This window comes from Perissodus microlepis, chromosome 8 (genome assembly GCF_051167445.1).
Source record: "Perissodus microlepis isolate ML-2025 ecotype Zambia chromosome 8, ASM5116744v1, whole genome shotgun sequence".
Taxonomy (NCBI): domain Eukaryota; kingdom Metazoa; phylum Chordata; class Actinopteri; order Cichliformes; family Cichlidae; genus Perissodus; species Perissodus microlepis.
Window position 1 is genome coordinate 27,447,666 of NC_140468.1, and position 22,733 is coordinate 27,470,398.

General features: G+C 39.4%; 2 protein-coding genes across 3 annotated transcripts in view; both read right to left on the bottom strand.

The window, feature by feature from the left end:
* Window positions 1-21,542, bottom strand: part of galk1 (galactokinase 1) — a 47,298-nt gene extending 25,756 nt beyond the window's left edge. The window contains exons 1-8 of one of the 2 annotated variants that reach the window (XM_084938462.1): window positions 21,272-21,542; window positions 20,839-21,028; window positions 20,607-20,726; window positions 19,883-20,018; window positions 19,592-19,773; window positions 18,028-18,178; window positions 17,795-17,957; window positions 1,589-1,933 (exon numbers count right to left, since the gene is read on the bottom strand). In XM_084938462.1, coding sequence (XP_084794588.1) covers window positions 1,859-1,933; window positions 17,795-17,957; window positions 18,028-18,178; window positions 19,592-19,773; window positions 19,883-20,018; window positions 20,607-20,726; window positions 20,839-21,028; window positions 21,272-21,436 — 1,182 coding nt within the window. In that variant the 5' untranslated portion in view covers window positions 21,437-21,542 and the 3' untranslated portion in view covers window positions 1,589-1,858. Of the gene's footprint in view, window positions 1-1,588; window positions 1,934-17,794; window positions 17,958-18,027; window positions 18,179-19,591; window positions 19,774-19,882; window positions 20,019-20,606; window positions 20,727-20,838; window positions 21,029-21,271 lie in introns of those variants that run through there. The other variant, XM_084938463.1, reaches the window with a different exon arrangement.
* LOC146382136 (BTB/POZ domain-containing protein KCTD21-like) lies at window positions 1,589-17,788 on the bottom strand. Its single transcript, XM_084938464.1, has 2 exons — window positions 14,303-17,788; window positions 1,589-12,104 (listed from the first exon to the last, which is right to left on the bottom strand). Exons 1-2 carry the CDS (start codon window positions 14,711-14,713, stop codon window positions 11,640-11,642), a joined length of 876 nt encoding a protein of 291 aa, XP_084794590.1. The 5' UTR covers window positions 14,714-17,788; the 3' UTR covers window positions 1,589-11,639.
* Window positions 21,543-22,733: the final 1,191 nt, after the last annotated feature.

Consider the following 22,733-nt stretch of genomic DNA (forward strand, 5'->3'; position numbering starts at 1 on the left):
AGATTTCTCCTATATTGGCTTCCCTTCATTGGCTCCCTGTTAAATCCAGAATTGAATTCAAAATCCTGCTCCTCACATACAAGATCTTGAATAATCAGGCCCCATCTTATCGTAATGAACTTGTAGTACCATATCACCCCATTAGAGCACTTCACTCTTGGGCTGCAAGCTTACTTGTTGTTCCTAGAGTATTTAAAAGTAGAATGGGAGGCAGAGCCTTCAGTTTTCAGGCCCCTCTTCTGTGGAACCAGCTTCCAGTTTGGATTCAGGAGACAGACACTATCTCTACTTTCAAGATTAGGCTTCAAACTTTCCTTTTTGCTAAAGCATATAGTTAGGGCTGGATCTGGTGACCCTAAATCTTCCCTTAGTTATGCTGCAGTAGGTGTAGGCTGCTGAGGGATGATGCATTGATTATTTCTTCTTCAGTCAGTATGTGTTAATAGACCTCTCTGCATTAAATAACACTTGCTATTAATCTCTGTCTCTCTTCCACAGCATGTCCCTTGTCCTTTCTTCCCTCTTTCACCCCAACTGGTTGAGGCCGCCCCTCCCTGAGCCTGGTTGAGCCTTAAGTTTCTTTCTGTTAAAAGGGAGTTTTTCCTTCCCACTGTCGCCAAAGTGCTTGCTCATAGGGGGTCATATATAAAGTCCCTTGAGGCGGCTGTTGTTGTGATTTGGTGCTATATAAATAAGAATGAAATTGAATTTAAAATTAATCTGTGTGCCACATGGGCACACAACCAATCTAATTCTGACTGTTTGTAAGCGATTAAATACTTATTTCAGACAAAGCCAAGCAAATCAATTCATTTGATATTTGATGCAATATTTGTGTTTTTGTTTTGGTTATTGGTGTTCTCCATTATAATGAAAAAAAACCATAAAATCTAGAGATTGTTGTTTGTTTTTTTTTCATAAGTGATTAAACTCAAAAATTCAGCAGGGAATCAAATATGATTTTATTATAACTAATGTGATAATAAAACACTTTTTTTTAATTTACACATCGACTAGGCACAGAACATGAAGCTAAATAAAGTATCCTCGATGAAAAGATATTTCCTTGATGTCCCCAGGTGTTGTTTTCATAAATCCTTAATGTTAGTGTATAGGACAAAAAATGTATTTTCATGTAAAAAAAAAAAAAAGTAAATAAAAATATTTAATCAGTAATACTAATGACTTCTAGTGGGGCTAATTCCTTTTCTTCTTTTTGTGTGCAGACTACTCTCACCTTCTTGTTGTTAATTGTTCTAACTAGTGGGTTGCACCTTGATGTAATTTCTATTCATAAAGGCATCTCTTGATGTAAGATTTGATGATATTTTGACTTGGTTAGATGTCATGAAGCTTTTTTTTCTTAAAATAAATAGTAATTAATAAAAAAAATTGAACAATAATTTTCCTGTTTGTCTAAATTAACTTCAGCAGTCAGTGGTCATATATTGACCCCATAAAATAAAAGTTTACTGAAACTGACCTTCACATTTAAGTGAAATTCATCTGTGTGCTAATATTAGCTGACACATTTCAATATAGAATTAAAATGAAAAAACAAGTTAAAACAAAAAAAGTTCTGAAAACCTTCACAGTTTAGAAACATGGTTTATTAATTGAGATGTGGGATCAATATAAAATCATAAATCGTAAATAAACCCAGCTGGATTTCCATATCAAAAATATTAAGCAGTTGCTACAAGTTATCTTAAGCAAAGTTGTTTTTATAAACATGTTTCAACAATAAAGGCACTTGCCCAACTCTTTTCAATCAACATTAGTGTGTATTGCAGTACACCACTTAATGAAATTAAAGAAAGAAAATCAAATTAAAGGAATGCAGAGATGTTGACAAAGGTCAGGTCAAAGTGAGAACTTGCGTGCCCTGTGCAGGAGTTGTGATATAGAAAGTCGCAGTCCCACTGTATTTCTCCTGTAGAGGAAAAAGGAGAAACACACACAGAGACACAGTATGCACAGTGGGTAAAACTACATAAAACAACAATTATACATATTTTTTGCAACCTTATCTGAGAAAATTAATAAGAGGTGTGTGAGAAGCACTTTTAAAAATCACTTTCGCTGACAGTAGTAAGTAAAAACTAAAGTTCACCCCATGAAAGTTCACGGGGTGGTCAAGTGGAAACAGCCAGATTTTGTGTTTCAGCTACACACCTGTCATCACTACTCTGGATGAAACTATTGTACCTCCTACCATTTTACTACTTACATAAAAAGTTTTAATTAGTTAATATTTTAAGTAAGTAAAATGTATCTATATAGCACTTTTCATAGATAAAAATCACAAAGTGCTAACAATAAAACCAATAAAACAATGAATTGAAAAGATAAATCAACAAATTAATTTAAAGCTCATCTCTATAGAAATATCTTCAGCTGCTTTTTAAAAGAGTCAATAGAAGCTGCACAGTGTACAGACAGTGGAAGAGAATTCCACAGCCTCAGTGCCACTGCCCGAAAAGCCCCGTGTGTTTTGAACCTAGTACGTGGGACCACCAGCAACCTCTGACCCCAAGACCTACGTGCTCGGGAAGAAGCATGAGGTTTCAACAGGTCAGAGATATACTGGGGGGCTTCATCATGTAGAGCCCTGAAATCTAAAACAAAAATTTTAAAATGAAACCTAAAATTTAACAGCAACCAATGAAGAGAAGCCAAAACTGCAATAATGTGCGATATCTTGCTAGTGCCAGTTAAAAGTCCTGCCTGAGCATTCTGAACAGTTGAAGGCGATCCAAAACTGATTTGTTGAAACAAGTCAAAAGTCCGTTATAGTAATCCAAACGAGAAGAGATAAAAGCATGAATAATCATGTCAAGTTCCACCTTTGACACCAGTAGTCTGAGTTTGGAAATGTTTCTTAGATTATAAAACAGTTCTGAACCAGTTGTTTGTAGTGATTCTCAAGTGACATTTAACTGTCAAATATAATGCCAAAATTTCTGAGACATGATTGAACAAAAACTGATGTGCTGCTTAATTTCTGAAATCATATTGTCAGGAGCAATAATCAAAGTTCCTGTTTTATCTGTATTTACAGTGGCTTGCAAAAGTATTCGGCCCCCTTGAACTTTCCCACATTTTGTCACATTACAGCCACAAACATGAATCAATTTTATTGGAATTCCACGTGAAAGACCAACACAAAGTGGTGCACACGTGAGAAGTGGAATGAAAATCATACATGATTCCAAACATTTTTTACAAATAAATAACTGCAAAGTGGGGTGTATGTAATTATTCAGCCCCCTGAGTCAATACTTTGTAGAACCACCTTTTGCTGCAATTACAGCTGCCAGTCTTTTAGGGTCTGTCTCTACCAGCTTTGCACATCTAGAGACTGAAATCCTTGGCCATTCTTCTTTGCAAAACAGCTCCAGCTCAGTCAGATTAGATGGACAGCATTTGTGAACAGCAGTTTTCAGATCTTGCCACAGATTCTGGATTGCATACATAAAGCCATTGTTGCCCTGGCTTTATGTTTAGGGTCGTTGTCCTGCTGGAAGGGGAACCTCCGCCCCAGTCTCAAGTCTTTTGCAGACTCCAAGAGGTTTTCTTCCAAGATTGTCCTGTATTTGGCTCCATCCATCTTCCCATCAACTCTGACCAGCTTCCCTGTCCCTGCTAAAGAGAAGCACCCCCAGAGCATGATGCTGCCACCACCATATTTGACAGTGGGGATGGTGTGTTCAGAGTGATGTGCAGTGTTAGTTTTCCACCTCACATAGCGTTTTGCATTTTGGCCAAAAAGTTCCATGTTGGTCTCATCTGACCAGAGCAGCTTCTTCCACATGTTTGCTGTGTCCCCCACATGGCTTGTGGCAAACTGCAAACAGGACTTCTTATGGTTTTCTGTTAACAATGGCTTTCTTCTTGCCACTCTTTCATAAAGGCCAACTTTGTGCAGTGCACGACTAATAGTTGTCCTATGGACAGATTCCCCCACCTGAGCTGTAGATCTCTGCAGCTCATCCAGAGTCACCATGGGCCTCTTGGCTGCATTTCTGATCAGCGCTCTCCTTGTTCGGCCTGTGACTTTAGGTGGACGGCCTTGTCTTGGTAGGTTTACAGTTGTGCCATACTCCTTCCATTTCTGAATAATTGCTTGAACAGTGCTCTGTGGGATGTTCAAGGCTTGGGAAATCTTTTTGTAGCCTAAGCCTGCTTTAAATTTCTCAATAACTTTATCCCTGACCTGTCTGGTGTGTTCTTTGGACTTCATGGTGTTGTTGCTCCCAATATTCTCTTGGGCTACGTCCACACGTACCCGGGTATTTTTGAAAACGCAGATTTTTCTATGCGTTTGCACCTTTCGTCCACACGTAAACGGCGTTTTCGGTCACTGAAAACGGAGATTTTTAAAAACTCCGGCCAGGGTGGATATTTTTGAAAACTCAGTTTTTGCATTTACGTGTGGACGAGAAGAAGGGAGAAAACGCAGAAAATGCAGCGTCAAAGGTGTGCGCCATTTTTGAAGTCACACTGTGCGCCACGTTATTGTTTCGGTGAAATGAATTTCTACAATACTGTTACTGTTAATTGTACTCTCTGCAGTGTTTAAATGCTTACATATACACACACAGTTACTGTCCCTCCACACATACGACTTGGTTCTGCTTCTATGCCCCATCCTTGTTTACTATTTCCCACCGAGGCTTTTAGACTTCTGATTGGCCAACATTTCTACACAGTTAGGAATATATCGCCACCTGTTGCTTTGGCATGTTCCTAGCAGCGTTTTCCTTCATTTCTGCGTTTACATGTGGACGGGATTATTTTTTAAAACGAAAACGGAAAATTTCCGTTTTCAAAAATACCCGTGTACGTGTGGACGTAGCCTTAGACAACCTCTGAGGCCGTCACACAGCAGCTGTATTTGTACTGACATTACACACAGGTGCACTCTATTTAGTCATTAGCACTCATCAGGCAATGTCTATGGGCAACTGACTACACTCAGACCAAAGGGGGCTGAATAATTACGTACACCCCACTTTGCAGTTATTTATTTGTAAAAAATGTTTGGAATCATGTATGATTTTCGTTCCACTTCTCACGTGTGCATCACTTTGTGTTGGTCTTTCACGTGGAATTCCTATAAAACTGATTCATGTTTGTGGCTGTAATGTGACAAAATGTGGGAAAGTTCAAGGGGGCCGAATACTTTTGCAAGCCACTGTAACAGAAGGCAGTTGTTGTTTAGCCATTGTTTGATTTCTGACAGACAATTATTTAAACAAGACAATTTATAAAACTCAGAAGCTTTGAAAGAACAGTATAACTGAATGTCACCAGCGTAGAGATGAATAGAAATAACTTCTGACAATTTGGCCTTGAGGGAGTATATTAAGCAAATAGAGAATCAGACCCAAAACAGATTGCTGAGGTACCCCATAAGGCAGAGCTGATATTTCAGACAAAACTTGATTCAGACAAAACTTGATTCATACAGACACTAAAAGATCTCTCAGATAGATACGACATGAACCATTTTAAAACAACACCAGTAATCCCAAGTCCTTAAGCCTATTTATCATGATACTGTGATCAACAGTATCAAAAGCAGAGGTGAGATCCAATATAAACAGAACTGTGTACTCTCCAGAGTCTGCTGCCATCAAAACATCACTATACACTTTAAGTAAAGCGGTTTCAGTGGAGTGCGATTTGTTGAAATCAGACTGGAAAATGTCCAGAACATTATTTTTCTACAAAAAGTAGTTAAGTTATTCGGCTATTGTTTTGTCTAAGACAGGGGTCGGCTCTTTAGTCCTTATACTGCGGCTCCACGTGGTTTGGGAAAATAAATTAGAAGTATTTAGCTGAAGTGTATTTTATTTATGTTAGTTCTTTTTTAACTTTTAGTTCTAAATTGGAAGATTATTGTGATATTGAAATATAAAAATAAAATTATATTCTATTATTTTTTCATCGCTCAAAATAAGTGTCACACTCGTGGAAGCCGGTATACCCGCCGAAAACAAACACCGCTCACGCCTCACAGATGACAGCTGTTAAGCTGCCTGCGTAAAGATGAAAGTGACTTCGTACAGCCCCGATTTGCAGACGCTGTGCACAAAGGTTCGGGAGCAGAAGTCCCATTGTAAACATATCATGGCAGACCCGACAATGTTTCCATGAACATGCTTTTCAGCATCTCTTTATTGACCACTTTTCACACACGGCTGCTGTACGCATACAGCCGGCTGTAGCTTTTCAGCTCGCAGCCCGACACATACCACCAACAACACAACAGCATAGATGGCACAGACGTTAAGGCAGCGAGGCGTGATTGCGGGTGCCGCTCAGGTGTGTCCGCCTCCCCTGCAGCAGCGCTGCAGGCCACGCCCCGCCACACACATTAACCAGGTAAAATACATATTTAGGCAGAATTTTGCAAATATCTATTTTTTATTTTTTATTTCCCCAATTATTTTTTAAAAGTCAGGTCAAGGCTCCAAAAGCCCAAAGGCGATATAAGGGTGGCGGCTCACAACAGTTTTTGTTTGCTACATGGATCATTCTAGTTCAGCTGGGTGTCTTTCCTTTTGTCATATTAGGCATAGAGGTAAACCATAAACGTAAAAAAAAACAATATATACAGTGTTATCTTCATTTTAGATGTCACAAAGTATTTGCGGCTCCCAGTGTTTTCTTTTGCATGGAAACCGGGTCCAAATGGCTCTTTGGGTCTTAAAGGTTGCTGACCCCTGGTCTAAGATCTTTGATACAAATGTTAATTTTGATATTGGCCTGTAAATGTTTGGAAGAGGTAAAATCTAAAACATATATAATATATGCAGCTAGATAGCATAGTGGTAGGACTACATGCCTTTGTAGGCCTACACGCCTTTGGAACAGGAGTTGCAAGTTTGATTCCCACCTGGGGGGTCTTTATCCAGTAAGGGTTCCTAGGCTAGACCCCCACATACTAAACCAAACCATCCAGATTGACAGCAAAACAACTAGAAGCTCAGTGTTCCAACTGTTTGGAAAAAGGAACTGCTCTCACGGCTAAAGATTGACGAGGTACAACACAAATGTTATGGCAAGGGGGAGCCAGAACGACAGGTAAGGGGAAAAATTATAACCCCCACCCAAGATTGGGTACCAATGGAAGAAGGATCATTGACTGCGAGAGGTACTGACCACAGCCGGTTACCAAGATACTACGAGAGAGGATCTACCAGCTGATGTGAATGTAGCACTACAGACAATACCTACCGTGACCATTACCAGCTGATCTACACTAAAGCAGCAGTGATTAGTGAGATGCTTGGCTACAAGATGAACAACAGCAAAGAGCAGTACCCTCCATGGAGAAGGCCAAGATCAAGGTAGCACGAAGGGAGGTTAGCCAACTATCGGAGCTGCAGAAAGGTGCAAGAAGTACAATAGAAGGTAGACTCACAGCCTTGGCCAGCCACTTGAAGAGGTACACCAGAGAGTTCGAAGGCAGGAGAATAAACCAGCTGTTCTATACAGAACCGTCCAAGGTGTACTCTCAGTGGCAGGGGAACAATATAAGAACAGCAACACAAAGGCTGGAGACAGAGCAATACTGGAAGAATAGATGGGAGAACCCAACCCATAACAGCAATGCTCAGTGGCTAGTGGATCTAAGAGCACACCACAGCAACTCCCTGAACACAGTCCAGTAACCATCACAGTGGCAGACACCCAAGAAAGTGTCTCCAGTATAAAGAGCTGGACAGCACCAGGCCTCGACATGGTTCACGCCTATTGGCTAAAGAAGCTCACTGCACAGTCCATGAATGTCTGTCAATACAAATGAACCAGCTGCTAGTCGATGAGAGATGGCTAACTGAATGCTGGACAGTCCTGATCCCCAAAGAAATAACATTTCTAATGAAACATCCATAGGAACATCAATCTCAAAACCTTTTTTGGCAAAAAATTAAAGAGTATTCTTATGAAATGTTCAGTTATTATTTAAACATGTGTTCCATGGCTGCCAGTGGCTGCATTTAGGCTGTGGAGATAAACCATGAATACTTGTAAAGCAGTGTTGGGGAGTAACTGATAACCTGTACCGGCATTCTGTATTTAAAATACATAATATAAGTAACTGTATTCCGTTACAGTTACTGTTTAAAGTTTGTTTTTGTTATTACCAAGTTTCTGGAGTTGTTGTGTTACCCCCTCCTGCCCTCGAGGAGGCATAACACAAGTGGGGGCTCATCCGGGATCTATTTTCCGGAGCTGTAGACAACTCTGGCGTTTGGTACAATGACTTGTATTTAATTATGGATTTTGACTTACAAGATTTCATTTGTGCGCCGAGTTCTTAGAAGTTTGACTTATGTCATAAAGGGAGCAAGCATGTAAGGCTGAGTTCGACCTCAAACTTCAGATACGTCAGCTTGAAATTGAAGCTGAGAAGGAGGTAAAGTTAAAACAGCTAGAGGTGGAAGCTATGAGGCTTACACAAAGCCAGTCTTCACCCAGCTCACTGGTTACTTCACATTTATCTGGCAACACCTGTAGGTTTGACGTGAGCAAAAATATTGCTTTGGTGCCAACATTTAGAGAGACAGAAGTTGATTCTTACTTTAATGCTTTGACAGGATTGCAACAGCACTGGAATGGCCAAAAGAAATGTGGGCTGTGCTACTGCAATGCAAGCTAGTGGGCAAAGCACTGGAGGTTGTGTCATCTCTCTCTATCAAAAATAGCATGAAATACAATGTACTGAAGAGTCCATCTTTCGTGCTTATGAACTTGTACCTGAGGCCTACCAACAAAAGTTCAGGAATCACAAGAAGTCTAATGGTCAAACATATGTAGAGTTTGCACGTGAGAAGGCAGTTCTTTTTGACAAGTGGTGCACAGCAAGTGAAGTGAAGAAAGACTTTGAAGCTCTTCGTCAGTTAATCCTATTGGAAGATTTTAAGAATCTGCTGATGAGTTCATTTTAACCCATAAAAATGTGTTTGCATCATCTCCTTGTTCAGATAAAGTTTTGATCACACGCTCACCAAAGCCTGATCTTGGTCAGCCTGAAGCCAGAGCTAAGCAACCATTACTTTCCCGTGAGGTACCTGAATGCTTCTATTGCCATAAAAATTCTATTGCCAGGGACACCTTAACTGCTAGGCAGGTAAGGATGAAAAAAACACTATGATCGGAGAGCAGTTGCTCGTCAGTTTAAACCTGGTGATCAGGTTCTAGTTCTGCTCCCCATTCTGGGCTCTTCTCTGAAAACAAGGTTTTCTGGACCGTACGTTGTGGAAAAGAAACTCAGTGAGACCAATTATGTTGTTCAAACTCCTGATCGTCGTCGCAAGACTAGAGTATGCCACATTAACATGATGAAACATTATCTTTCTAGAGAGAATGAAGATGATCCCCTCACTCCGCACAAGGTTAAGTCTAGCTCCCCTATAGCATGCGTAGCTTCAGATATAGCCAATGAAAGCAGTGAGGAAAATGCGGTCCTGTGCAAAGATGTGTCACAGGGGACGAGACTAAGTAATAGTGAGATTCTGTCTGACTTGTCCCACTATTTGTCTCACCTGTCACTTAATCAGGCTGAAGACATTCAGAACCTGATTGTGTCCTTCCGGTGTATGTTTGGGGATGTTCCTACCCAGACGAGTTTGATATCCCATGACATTTTTCTTACCAGTCCTGCACCCATTAAACAGCGTGCATACAGAGTCAATCCCATCAAAAGAGAAGTTGTGAAAAAGGAAGTAGAGTATCTTGTTAGAAATGAACTTGCAATACCCAGTTGTAGCCCCTGGAGTTCCCCATGTTTGTTGGACATTAAAGCTGATGGGAGTCCACGGTTCTGTACGGACTTCTGCAAAGTGAATGCTGTGACAGTTCCTGACATGTATTCCTCGCCTCTCGCCGATAATTGCATTGATGACATTGGACCTGCCACATTTATGACTAAACTGGATATGTTGAAAGGTTATTGGCAGATTCCTTTAACCAAAAAGGTTTTAGCCAACCATTCAAGTTGGAGGTTGATGCTAGCGTGGTTGGGGTAGGTAGGTAGGACTTGATCGCCCTGTGTGCTACTTCTGAAAGAAGTTCACTCATCCTCAGAGAAGGTCTTCTACAATCGAACAAGAAACTCTTGCCGTTCTGTTGGCTCTGCAACATTTTGAGGTTTATCTTGGATTAAGTGTAGAACCCATAAAAGTCTTTACAGACCTTTTTTGTTTTTCTAGGGTAAGAGCTCAGCTAAGTTTTGGTTTTGTCTTTTTGGGCACAACCTAACTGTCCCTTTCTACCCTACATTTGTTGTATGAATTTGGGTTATTGTTTATGTGAGAAAGCTGCCATTAAACTCGCTTTTGTTATTATACTTGTACCGAGTTTCTGGAGTTGTTGTGTTACCCCCTCCTGCCCTCGAGGAGGCGTAACAAGGTGATTATTATAATACAATTACTTTGTTGAAATTAATGGATTACAAGGTGGTCTTTTCCTGTTTCATATGTTATGCTGTCCCCTCTCTGTCCCCTCTCTGATTTTGGTAGTTCCACGCATTGCCGGAAATCCAAACAAAACACGAAATTAGAGTCCTATTAATGCTGGTGGCATCAGTTACACAATGGATCCGAAGCCAGCACAACAGAGCCAGCAGTGCATGAACAGGAATGCATTTCTTACTTGGAAATTCTGACACCACTTCATATTTAAAGAGGAAACGGATGGGTGAAATCTGACAATTCAATGCAAACTCTGTTTGGCAGCAACCAAGTTGCACTCAAAAGACTCCACCCCCAACCTAAAAAAGCATCTGGAAGGAAGTTCTTTTAAAAAAAAAAAAAACGAACGTTAGCCTACTGCAACTACCTTGTTTTAATTGTGGTAGCTATCTGGGTTATGTGCCACTTGAATGAATGGCATTAACAACCTGCTAGCTGCAAATAATCGTGCAGTTCTGAAAGCAGTCGATGAACTAACCTGAGATAATGCCAGCTAACAATGTTAGCTCAGTGGCGAGTAGCCTTCAGTAATAATAATAAATCACACAGCAATAGTACATTCATGTAGTTGTAAAAAGCATAACAATATATTAAAAGCATTCAGAATACGTTACTCTCATTGAGTAACTTAACGGAATACGTTACAAACTAGATATGGGGGCATGTATTCTGTAATCTGTAGTGGAATACATTTTAAAAGTAACCTTCCCAACACTGTTGTAAAGTGAGTCACAATATATGTCACACATTTAGCCGAGTGACTAACAGGCTATGAATATTATCATTCCTTGGTGTGTGCTCTAGTACTACTCACACTGCACTACTTTTAAAAACAGTTGCCATTTTTAAACAGAGCCCAAACTAAATTTTGAAGTTGTATCCTCAATATCAGAATTTCCACAAAAAAGTACATTTTATTTACCATTTTATTAATAAAGCACATTTTGCATTATTTTTAGTAAACTCTATGATAGCAAAACAAAAGAACCAAAGATAATGACCTCCTAGTCATAATGTGTCAGTAAATCTAACTCCATGTCATAGAGAATTCATTGCTTCAAATTTAACTCTGGGACTAATAAAGGCTATCTCATCTTATCCTATAGTTTATTATCTTGGCATGTTCTGGTTTTCCTAGTCACTTTCATCCAGTGCTCACGACTTCACAAGACGAAGTGAAGTGCAGTTAAGAATATCTGCAGGGTCAGGAGAGACTAGATCAACCTTGAACCCCTCAGCAAGTGATATCTTCAACAGCTCCTCCAAAAAACCTTGCATGTCTGTGATTTCACAGGGACTGTAGTGCATGTTCATCATGTCATCCGACCACGTGACCTCAGGGCTAGACAAAGTTAGGCCCCTGTATTGCTGCTTATCATACTGTTCCTGTGGGAGTTCATCAGGCTTTGGCACCCATTCCAGTTTCAGTCTGTTCTGCCTCGGACGACATAGGTGAGGGCTGTTGAGACCCTGGGGTGTCCTGTAGGAGAAGCGCTCACAAAGCAAACCTAGAAATGCCCTCCAGGTACAAAAGAGGTCGACTGTGAACGCTCGTACAGAGCATGTGCGGAGTTCATAGTTTTCTGGCCCATGGCGCAAGTTAAAATGGAGAACACGGACCTGAAATAAGAGGGAAGAACATACTGACTACATATCCCCCAGAGTATACACAAACAAAGAACCGGTTGTTCCATGGCTACACATGCAAACAGGTGCACAAACACAACCTCTGTGTATGTCTTGTATATACACAAAACACTAGCTGTGATGGTTTATTGGGAAAAGTTATTTGATTAAAAAAACCTTTGCACACCTGAATGAGGAACAGATAGAGTCTAACTAGAAGCACTCACAGCAGAACAGAACCAAACACAGCCAATCCCTCAACATGACTGTACTCTCTGCTCATATTTCATTCATATTAAATAATTAGTTAATTTTTTGTTAAGCCATAATTTACCAAATTACTATGCTATTTGAAAGTGGTATGATATTATGCACCTGTTCTTAACTAACTTATGAAATCGATTAAAACATAACAGTTGTCCAAAACCATAAATAACACCTGTCATCATACTTACACTATTTATTAATTCATATTATTTATAGAGTATTTCCTTTTTTCTCGCTCATACATATGAAGGTGATGACCTGCTGCACAGTTCTGAGGAGATTGTTTTTAATTTTAAACGTTTACAGATTTCACTTTGACTACAATTGTCACATTGAAACTTCTGTCAATATCATCACTGATTAATGGCATAAACATTTGGAAAGTACTAATCATACCCACTATCCTATAACTGGATGATTGAAACTTCAGTGTTGGCTAGTTTTGTTTATTAGGTTAACTTCTTCACTAAAACACTATTTGATACCAGAGCTTTACAAGAAATGGGTCACCTCCAACATATCTGTATGAGCTAAATTAACAATCAAAATGCAATTAAGATGTTAGGCAACATCATTTTCTCATAAATTGTAAAAAAAAAAAATTGCTACCACAATAGTTATTGCAACTAATTTAATGCACTTCACCAATGCTATGACTGTCCATCATTATATGCAGTAAATATGTGAGGGTATTCGGGGGTTTGGGAAATGCACCTTCTTTCTTTCTTTACTGTACAAAAGTCTTCGGTCAACCCTCATTTCTTTATATTTTGCTTCCAATGACTCATTTTTTAAAGTAGTCTTCAGAAACAGATCTTTCTGAAGGTCTTTCAAAGTTTGTTTGTTTGTTTTTTTTTTTAAGAGGAATGTATTTTGTGTTTAAGCCACTTAGAAAAATGGAGCAGCCTGTTGAAAACAAAACAAAACAAACGCACACAACATGAAACTATCTGACCAGTTTCTTTCGTTGAATATCAGATAAATGGTGATAATAACAGAGTTCGAAAGGCATAAAATTGTTTTTTTGGTTTTTGTTTTTTTACCCATAAGGCAATTCCACACAGCTCTTCACTAGAAACTTGGCATAGCTTGGCAAGGTGTGGTTCTAAAAGGACAAGAGAGGAAGGCGCAGATTACACAAGAACTGTATTCAAAAAAATCAATGGCAACAAGTCAAGCCAAATCTGACATTCTTGGTTCAAACTGTTACAACGTTTGAGGGAAGGCAAGAGTGAACAGTGAATAAAATAGGAGGTTCTAACACAGTTTGAGGCTGCATTTCAGCCAGTGGTGCTGTAATATATTTTCCGAGCAAAATATAAAGAAATTGTTGCCCAAGACTTGCACAGTACTGTATATAGAGTGCAATCAACCAGAAACTGCCTTTTGTGTCATTTAGCATTTATGGAAAAAATTACAAATTTGGAGGCTATAGGAAATAAATGGTCATTTTAACAAATAATTTGGGACAGTGCCTGCTTTACCATTTCCTAAAAAGCAGAAATACTTCTGACTGAGTCAGGATTCACTAAAGAGGTGCAGTAACAAGGTTTTTTTTGGCTAGCCTTACTGCATATGCACTTGTAGGACTTTTTCTTTCGGTGTGCAAACTTCAAGAAGGCATTTTACTGATGTTTGAGCCATTATTAAATGTGCAGACACTGTCCACACATGTTTGCTGAGGTCAAATTGAGCAAATACTATAATGTCTCATTTTTTATATTTATTATCTTTGTACTACTTTTGAAAAACAAAGGTTATGGACTTTAAATAATTTGCAAACCATTTTGTCCTGTTTCTATTTTTCTGCACTTACAAACTGTTTGGTGGTTAGTGGTCAAGAGTAAACATGATCGACTAACCTAATAAAATAAATAAACCTACTATGAGCAGATGAACAGTCTAGCTAACCTCATCACACGTACCTTGGAGTCGACTTTTACTATCATGATGGCTCCTAACGGCCCACCTCTAAGGCCCAGAGGCACCGATACCTCATAGTGACGAATCTCCTCCAGCAGACGGGGTATCTGGAAGAAATCTGCCTCTCTCCTGAGCAGTGCGAGTTCAGTGAAGCCATCTGGCAGATCCAAAGAGCCAGAGCGCAGGTAATTCAGAATGTAGCGAAACACTTTACCGTCACGGTCTATGAAAATGTTGCCGCAGCTGTCCCTAAGCATAGGAACTTGTCCGGTGAACATGGTGCCTAGCATCGAGTCACGGCAGCGAGTTAAAGTGTCTAAGGTTGTTGTATAGATTTCTCCACCGACGTTCAAGCACACAGGGTCCTTAAGAGAGTTCTTCTTGCTGTCATCTGAAGAGTTGAGATCCAGCATCCTGTAGGTGAAGCTGTGCTTTTTATACCTGTGAAGTCAGTGTTGCTTTTGTGAGGACAAGAATTATGCCCTGTTCAGGAATGTCGAGGACTGTGGAAGATTCAAGTATTTCTTTTGTTTCCCCACAAAGCCTTTATTCCTTTGACAGTCAGCAAGCCACAGTAGTGTCCTGGATACAGCGAAGTTCGGAGAGATACAAGAAAATCTGCCAAATCTGATTCAGAAACTGAAGATAAAACTGCCGTTTCAAAATATGAAAAAGGCTGCTGTTCTTTTTCTTCTCACTGCTGCTTCAAAGTCAAAGTGACATCTTTATAGATGCTGGCATTTCCAATGATAATCTGCGGCCGAAAACTTTTATTGATGCATCTCTTATAAGATCCTGAACTGTGTCAACCAGCAGCAGGCCTACCGGGTAACCAGAGTAGCATGCCAATGACTGGACTCTTGGCTCCGTCTCAATGAAACTTGCTTTTATTCTCAGCTCTCACCCACTGTCTCTGACTCTCACACACTGGAGATGTCTGAGCAAGACACAGGGGACTGGGGATTTGTCTGTAATGTCCTCTTAAAGTGATAGCTCACTGAAAGGTGTTTTTATCCACTGTTAACAAATGAACAATGCCCCACACATTTTTCTTCTCACACACTGTCAGGAATGCTAAGATTTACCAGAAAAGAGAATAAAAACAGAAAAAATAGAGTTACCTACCGAAAAACAAAGCAAAAAACTGATTTTGTTCCTATGAAAAATACAATTGCTGAAAGGAAATGCTAATAAATTATTCACTTCTTTGGAGCGCACGATCAGGTGTCAAACAAAACAAAAACAAAAAAATGGCCCCTTGAGGATGATTCCAAAAGCGAGTCAGTCTCCGTAGACTCTCACGTCAAAATGCCCAGAAAGGATTAGCATGTTTAAAGCCTGGCACAAACAAACTACTTTGGTTTCCATGGACAGTTTCCCCCTTTATAACAATTGTACAGGGTCCTGTACTGTGAGCAACATCTTTCTGTAATCTAAGTTTACTTAGCCTGATATCTGCAGTGAAGACAAGTGGTCACACAAACATAGCTATCCTCTCACTTTGTTAACCCAGGTTTCACTTGGATGTTTTCACACGAAAGAGGCGGTGTTGGTAGTATCTGCTCAGTCACAACTATAGATAAGTGTAATGGCAGCAGAGCGGATAATTTTACAACGATAAAACTACACTATGAAATATGAAGAGGTTAAATACATAATACAGCTGCAACAGACAGCATATGAGAGGAAAAGCACTGCATGAATGCATGATTACTTTATGTGTTCTGGCACATAAGACTGGAAAACAGCTACTACGTGTATTAATAAAATTTAGCGTATTTGAAGAAGAGATGGCAAAAATGCTGACTGTGTCAGACCCTGCACCCTATACATTAGCAGTGTTTGTGGGGCCAACAACTACACACACACACACCCCTATACTGTAGTGGTCATTAACGTAGCCAGTAATGGACTGTTCATACACCACTGTACACTATATGTCGATGAGCCATAAACCCTCATAGAGTGGCATAATTTAATATGTTGTGCAAAAGTCTTGAGCCACCACTCATTTGTTTAAATTTAGATATCTATTTAAATATTTATTATCTCTTTATATATCTGTGAAGGCAAACATGTTGCAAAATGCAAGAGCCTGCATAATAAAAAGTGAGAATGTGTAAAAAAAATTTTAATGTGTATTTTGACATTTTTTCCCCCCCTTATACACACACAAACACACACACTTATTCATATCCTTATGGGGACATCTCATCGACATAATGCTTTCTCTAACCCTAACCTAATTGTAACCCTGACACTAAAACCACATTTTGAGTCTCAAAAATGCCTTCAAACTTGTGGGGACCAGGATTTTGGTCCCCACAAGTTTGAAGGCTAGCTCCCCAGTGCCAGCTCAGATAACAGTTGTTGTTTCAACACACATGCTACCACTGCTATATCCTCTACAAAATGTCTTGTGTAGATGACTTAGTGAAACAATTAATTAAACCGTCTTGTGACACAACATACATCCTCTATATTGCACAAGGCTGTAACCATCAATAACTTTGCATCTATCCATTACCAGCTATTTCATTTTGTACAAATCCACTCCTCTAAGTTTGTGTGGTTTTTCTGTCTGACCAGATGCAGCTTTCTGCACCATCTTATACTTATCACCACACTGTGTTTATGTGCTAAAAGAGAAATTTCCTTCCTTGTTACTAAAATTGATTCTGAAGCATGATTTCACTAACTCAGATGGTGCAGCAACTGTGGCAGTTTGTCTTGAAACAACAGCTGTAATGTCCACATTTTGACTTTTTTCTCAAAACAGATGTTCGACTTTAATCTTGAAATTTCGACTTTATTCTCAAAATTAGGAATTTAGTTTTTCTTAATGTGGCCCTAACTATATTTCTCTGTGGATTTGTATATTTAAAAAAAATGCTACAGTTAATTCTAAGTTTTCAAACAAAATTTAATGATGGCTTAAAACTTTTGCCCCTATAATAAAACTTCAGACCAGGTATGACCATCATCATCAGGTTGCTCCAAGTCACGTTTAGCTTAGCACACTTTTAAAACAGCTAACCTAGCTCCATCACAAGTTTAGCTTTTACTGAACTGTTATATTTGGAATTGTACTTTCTACAGATTTTATTTAATTGCATTTCATCTTAATTTCTAACATGTAAGTTTGTTTTTATTTTTAATTTGCAACAAATATTTCTTCAAAGTGATCATTAAAGCACTCCTGATCCTGACTGATTAAATCCACACAGAACTCAAATATACACACATATTGTGTAGTATATCACGGAGTATAAAAACAAAAAAGCCTTGGATTTTTAAATCTATATATGCCATTAGATAGGTTTGTACTGAAAAGCTTATCACTGACCAATAACAGTGTCTCCTAAGTGTTTATTTTAAGGTTACCAGCTTTACTGAATATGTAGTTATTTGATTCTACTTTCTTCTTCTAGTCGTGGTCATCCTGATAACCACGACTACATGCAGTACATCTTTATACATGTGTGTGTGTTAACCTGTATGTGGTGTATGGTCCTGTCAACGGCCTCGGCGAGTAGCAAAGTCACAGTGCATCCACCGAATCCTCCTCCTGTCATCCGGCTGCCAAAGACGCCCTCCACTTCCATGGCTGCAGACACCAGCTCATCTAGCTCCCTGCAGCTCACCTCGTACAGATCTCTGCCACAGGGACATCGAGTTACAACATGCCTAACAGTGACCTATACAGTAACTCATTTGCTATCTGTACCTCAGACTGTTGTGGCTCTCAACCATATGTTTGCCAAACTCCTTGTATTCTCCTCTTTCTAGAGACTTAGCAGCTTGGACAGTTCTTTGGATCTCCTCAATTACATGGCGAGCTCTTCTGTAGGTAACATCATCCATCTTTCCCCTGGCCTCTGAACCGATAAACAATAAACAGGGTTAGCTTTAACTGATGAGTTTAAAAAACCAAAAAAATATATAGTCATCTAAAAGTACTGAAATGCTAATAAGTGCTTTCAAATGGCAAACAAGTGGTTGAAACTTAAAGTTATGTGTAAAAAAAAAAAAAAGTAAAGACAAGTCAAAGGTCAGCAAAATAGAAATGCTTAAAAAGTTCAAAGCAGTAATAAAATAAGTGAAACATTTATGAATTACTGTAGTGGTGAAAAGATTTGAGTCTAGAAAGATAAAAGTCATTTTATTAAATTTGAGTCCTTGAGGAAGAGGTCAGAGGTCAACCTGATATTTACATGCCTGTCAGTACAAACAACAGTAAGAAACATAGTTTTAAATGGGTTTGCATGCTATTATCATCACTTTGAACCTCAGATCAACTGATCTTGAAGAAGAACTCAAAGGTCAAATGTGACATATTTAAATCTTTATATGGTACTTTCTACACGTCAAAAATAAGTTACAAGGCTTTTATGTCCATGTTTAACTAATAAATCATAAATTTGACCTTGAAGACTTTGGCAGATGCGAAATTTTTATGAACTGTTAACAAGACCCCACTGGACACACACATTTTATCAGAAATCATTTAAACTTTTCAAGCTGTCATGTTTACAGACACAATGAGAGGATGCAAACACTACCTCCTTGGTGGAGACGACTAGCACTATTAGCAAAATAATATGGTGAAATGCCAAAAAGTACACAATCTATCACTTGTAGGGCGTGGTGGATAGCAAAAAATGTCTGCATGCTTCAAAAGGTACAAACTGACCCCAAGATGAAATCAGAAATTAGAAATAAGCAAATTACATCCTGAATAAATGCAGAAACAACATTTTCATGGGTATCAATCAGTGCCATCTTTGGTTTTTGAGGCCAATCAGGCAAAATTAAGAAGTATACAAAGGTCCACCATTGTTCCACAATTTTGGAGTAAATTAGACATTATCTGTTCCACTAGTGCTCTAGTGCATGTGACAGTATTAAAACCATGCTGTCATATAAATTAAATAAACAAGACTCAGTCAGTGCCTCCCTCCTAACCATCTCAGAGTCAGGCAGAAGGCGATACCTTAGGCATGTTGAATAAAGACATGTAAATTTTTTTACTTCATATTATTAAAACTCTCAGTTACCGGCTCTCACAGTACATTATTGGCAAATAATTTATTTGGCTTTTGCAATAATTTGAATTCCTACACACTGTATATAATTAATAAAAATAACCTGGACTCAGATAAATACTTTAAGACCTTGTTTGTGGGGACTGAAAGTTGTGGTTTTTAAGGCTTTCAAAGACCTGCCAATGAACTGTAAAACAGTAAGAGAAAATGGATTACAACAGGAAGGAAAAAAAAAAACATCCACACCCTCTAGGTCCTTCATCGTAGCATCCCTCAGACTGTCCTTCCCCAGAATGGAGGCAGCCGTCTCACATTGCCTCCGTCTTATGGGATACTCACTGCAACTCAGAGAGTGCCTTACATTGGAGTTGGTGATGAGAATGACCAGGCCTGGATCTGTCAGAGGAACAGGGGTGGCCTCCAGCGATCTGTCAAACACGTTTTTTTTTTTCTTTTTAATTTTAATGAAAATATAACATAGTAACAATGTCTACCTTGTGTAACCAAAGACCATCACTCACTAGATGCTTGTACTACCTGCAGTCAATGAGCAATGCATGGCCCTCCTTGCCAAGAACAGATACAAACTGATCCATAATGCCACAGGGTACATCAGCATGAGTGTGTTCAGCCTGCTGACAGGCTAATGCTTTGGACACCTGGTTTCCATCATCTATGAGAAAAAGAAAAGTAAAGAGTAGATCAAACGGCTCCAACACCATCGGCCTGTTAGTGAAATCAATAGCATCGGCTGTCAGTACGAGTATGGTTAGACGTTAAGAGCGCTCAAACACTCTAACCATATCTTGGAATACATTTTGTTTTAGCATGAAAGCTGTTATTGCCAGGCCACCATCACTCTAACAAAGAGTGAACAGCAATGGCCCCATCAAAATGTGCCATGTGAGACTGAAAACAAACACACGTGTTGAAACACGCAGGTAGCAGAGAGGTGATGAGAGGTCAGGACTGTATATCACTTATTCCTTAAGTGAATCTGAAGGCATTTACTACTTGAGAAGTCTTCTTTTGGCATAATGACTTAAATACTACTGGGTAGCTTTATCAAGAATAATACAGCATCATATATCGGCAGATTATTATAAAATCTGAACGAAATCAAAACAATAAGTAAAATAAATGGTAAAGTATAATAACTGCAAGGACTGAATGTAGTGGAATAGAATAAGAAAGCAGTATAACGCAGAAATACTTGAATTAAGTATTCAGTCACTGCCATGTCCTCTAATATGACTCTAACCTGGCTTGAGTTGCTGCAGGAAGGTGTAAAAGGCCACCTCTAGAGAGGCAGAGCTGGACAGTCCTCCACCCAGGGGGACACTGGTGGCTATCACTGCCCTGAAACCTGGGACTGGAGAAGCTAAAACACAAGACACATAAAAAGTAGACTTTTTGGATTTTTTTTTTTGGATTCTGCTTGACATCTGTTCTCATTCACTGTGACAGTATAATGTGTTTACAGTCTTGTTTACCCCTGTAATGGTGTATAACACCCTTTACATAGTTGGCCCAGCGGGGTAACCCTGGAGACAGTGCAGATCCATCACTAGACAGGCAGAAGTCCAATCGGTGAGGCTCGTCAGCGTCGAAGGCTGCGGTTACCAGGGTAACATCCTGGCCGGATATTTCACTACCCACCACCACAGTCACTAAAGGAAGGGCCTGACAACAAATGCACAAGGAAGTACTTAGTTTTGTCTTTAGTCTTTGTGTCAAGAAGAAATTTCTTTCCAGAAGTTATTTAAAAAAGAAGAGAAAAATCACTGTTGCACTATTCTTACTATTACTAACACAAAATCCTTTTATTAAAATCAGATCTTTGCCTGTTTTCGACATGAAAGTGATAATGCAAGACTCAGTTCAACAGATGAAGCTTTCTATTGAGTGGCAGTGTGGTACTGATACCATTGGAAGCACGAGTCCCTGGTTGTAGTCGGTGTGCTCTCCTATTAGGTTCACTCTTCCAGGCGCGCACACCGCCACTCGAGCAGGCTCCTCACCGAACATCTGTCCGTACAGTCGCCGGGCCTCCGAAACAAGCTCGGACACACTCGGAAAGCAACTAGCCATGTAGCAGATTTCTTTAAAGGGTTCAAAAAAATGATGAGCTGTCAGTGTCAACAGACAGACGAAGTGCTCGAGCAATCATGTGACGCGTCCTTCTTCTTTTTTTTCTTCTTCTTTATCATTTATTGGCGGTTGGCAAACAGCAAAATGGTGAATTACCGCCACTAACTGGTGTAGAGTGTGCCCTGAAATATTAAAAAAAAACAACAAAAAAATCCTTCCAAACAAATTAGTCTGTCTTAAAAAACAAAATATGACCTGATAACTTTCACTCTTCGAGTTCTTGCAAAGTAAATCTAACAAATCCAGTTTCACGTTCATATAACCGAGCTTTTGAATCAGCTTTCTTCTTTCAGCGTCACATTTCTGGCAGTGCACTAAAACATGTTCCATGGTGTTATCTTCTCTACTGCAGTCACATTTTCTTGTATGGTGTTTTCCTTTTAAAAATAACGTGCCATTCAAACCAGTGTGCCCAAATCTGCCTCTCTCCTGTTCCTTCCTGTGCTTCTCATTTCTCCTGTTTTCTTTTGGATTTTGTAAAACCATCACCTTTTCCTCTCTTCCTCCCATTGCTTTTGCCACCTTTCTTCCATTTTCTGTCATATTCTACTCTTAATCTCTGTCCGACTGACATAGATGACCAGATCCACTGAAATTCTCTTTGTAGCTTCCTTTGCTGTCCTATCTGCCATTTTGTTTCCTTTAACTCCACGATGCACTGGTACCCATGAGAATGTGACCATAAGCCCCATCATATTGACTTTGTGTTTGCTGAATCTCTATCAGAATGCCGGATCTGCTGTCTGAGTGACTGTCTTGCAAACTAGCCAAACTAACTTGAATCTGAGCATATCACCGATCTTAATGGTCTTCTGTCTTCAATCCACTGGACAGCCAACAGTATTGAAACCATTTCTCCCGTGTATACTGATGATCCATCACTGATCCTTTTCCTTACTTTGAAACAAAACTCAAGAACAATAAATGCTGTCCCACTTTGGTTGGCTGTCTTCCTTGATGCATCTGTGTACATTTTGACATAATTGTAATACCCACCAATGTATTCCTGTGCTGTATGTGAATTTAAAATAAAACCCCTATCCTTGTTCTTTTTGTCCAATAATGTGAAATTTACTACAGCATCCATGGTGGTATTGTAGGTAATGGTGCTGTTTCACTAATGCTGATCTTGTCCAGATTAAGTTCAGGTGCTTTCTGACTCAGTGTCGACCCAAAGCTCTTCATTTCTCTTTTTCCCAGCAGGATTGAAAAACAGTTTTTGTTGGATGATGTTGAC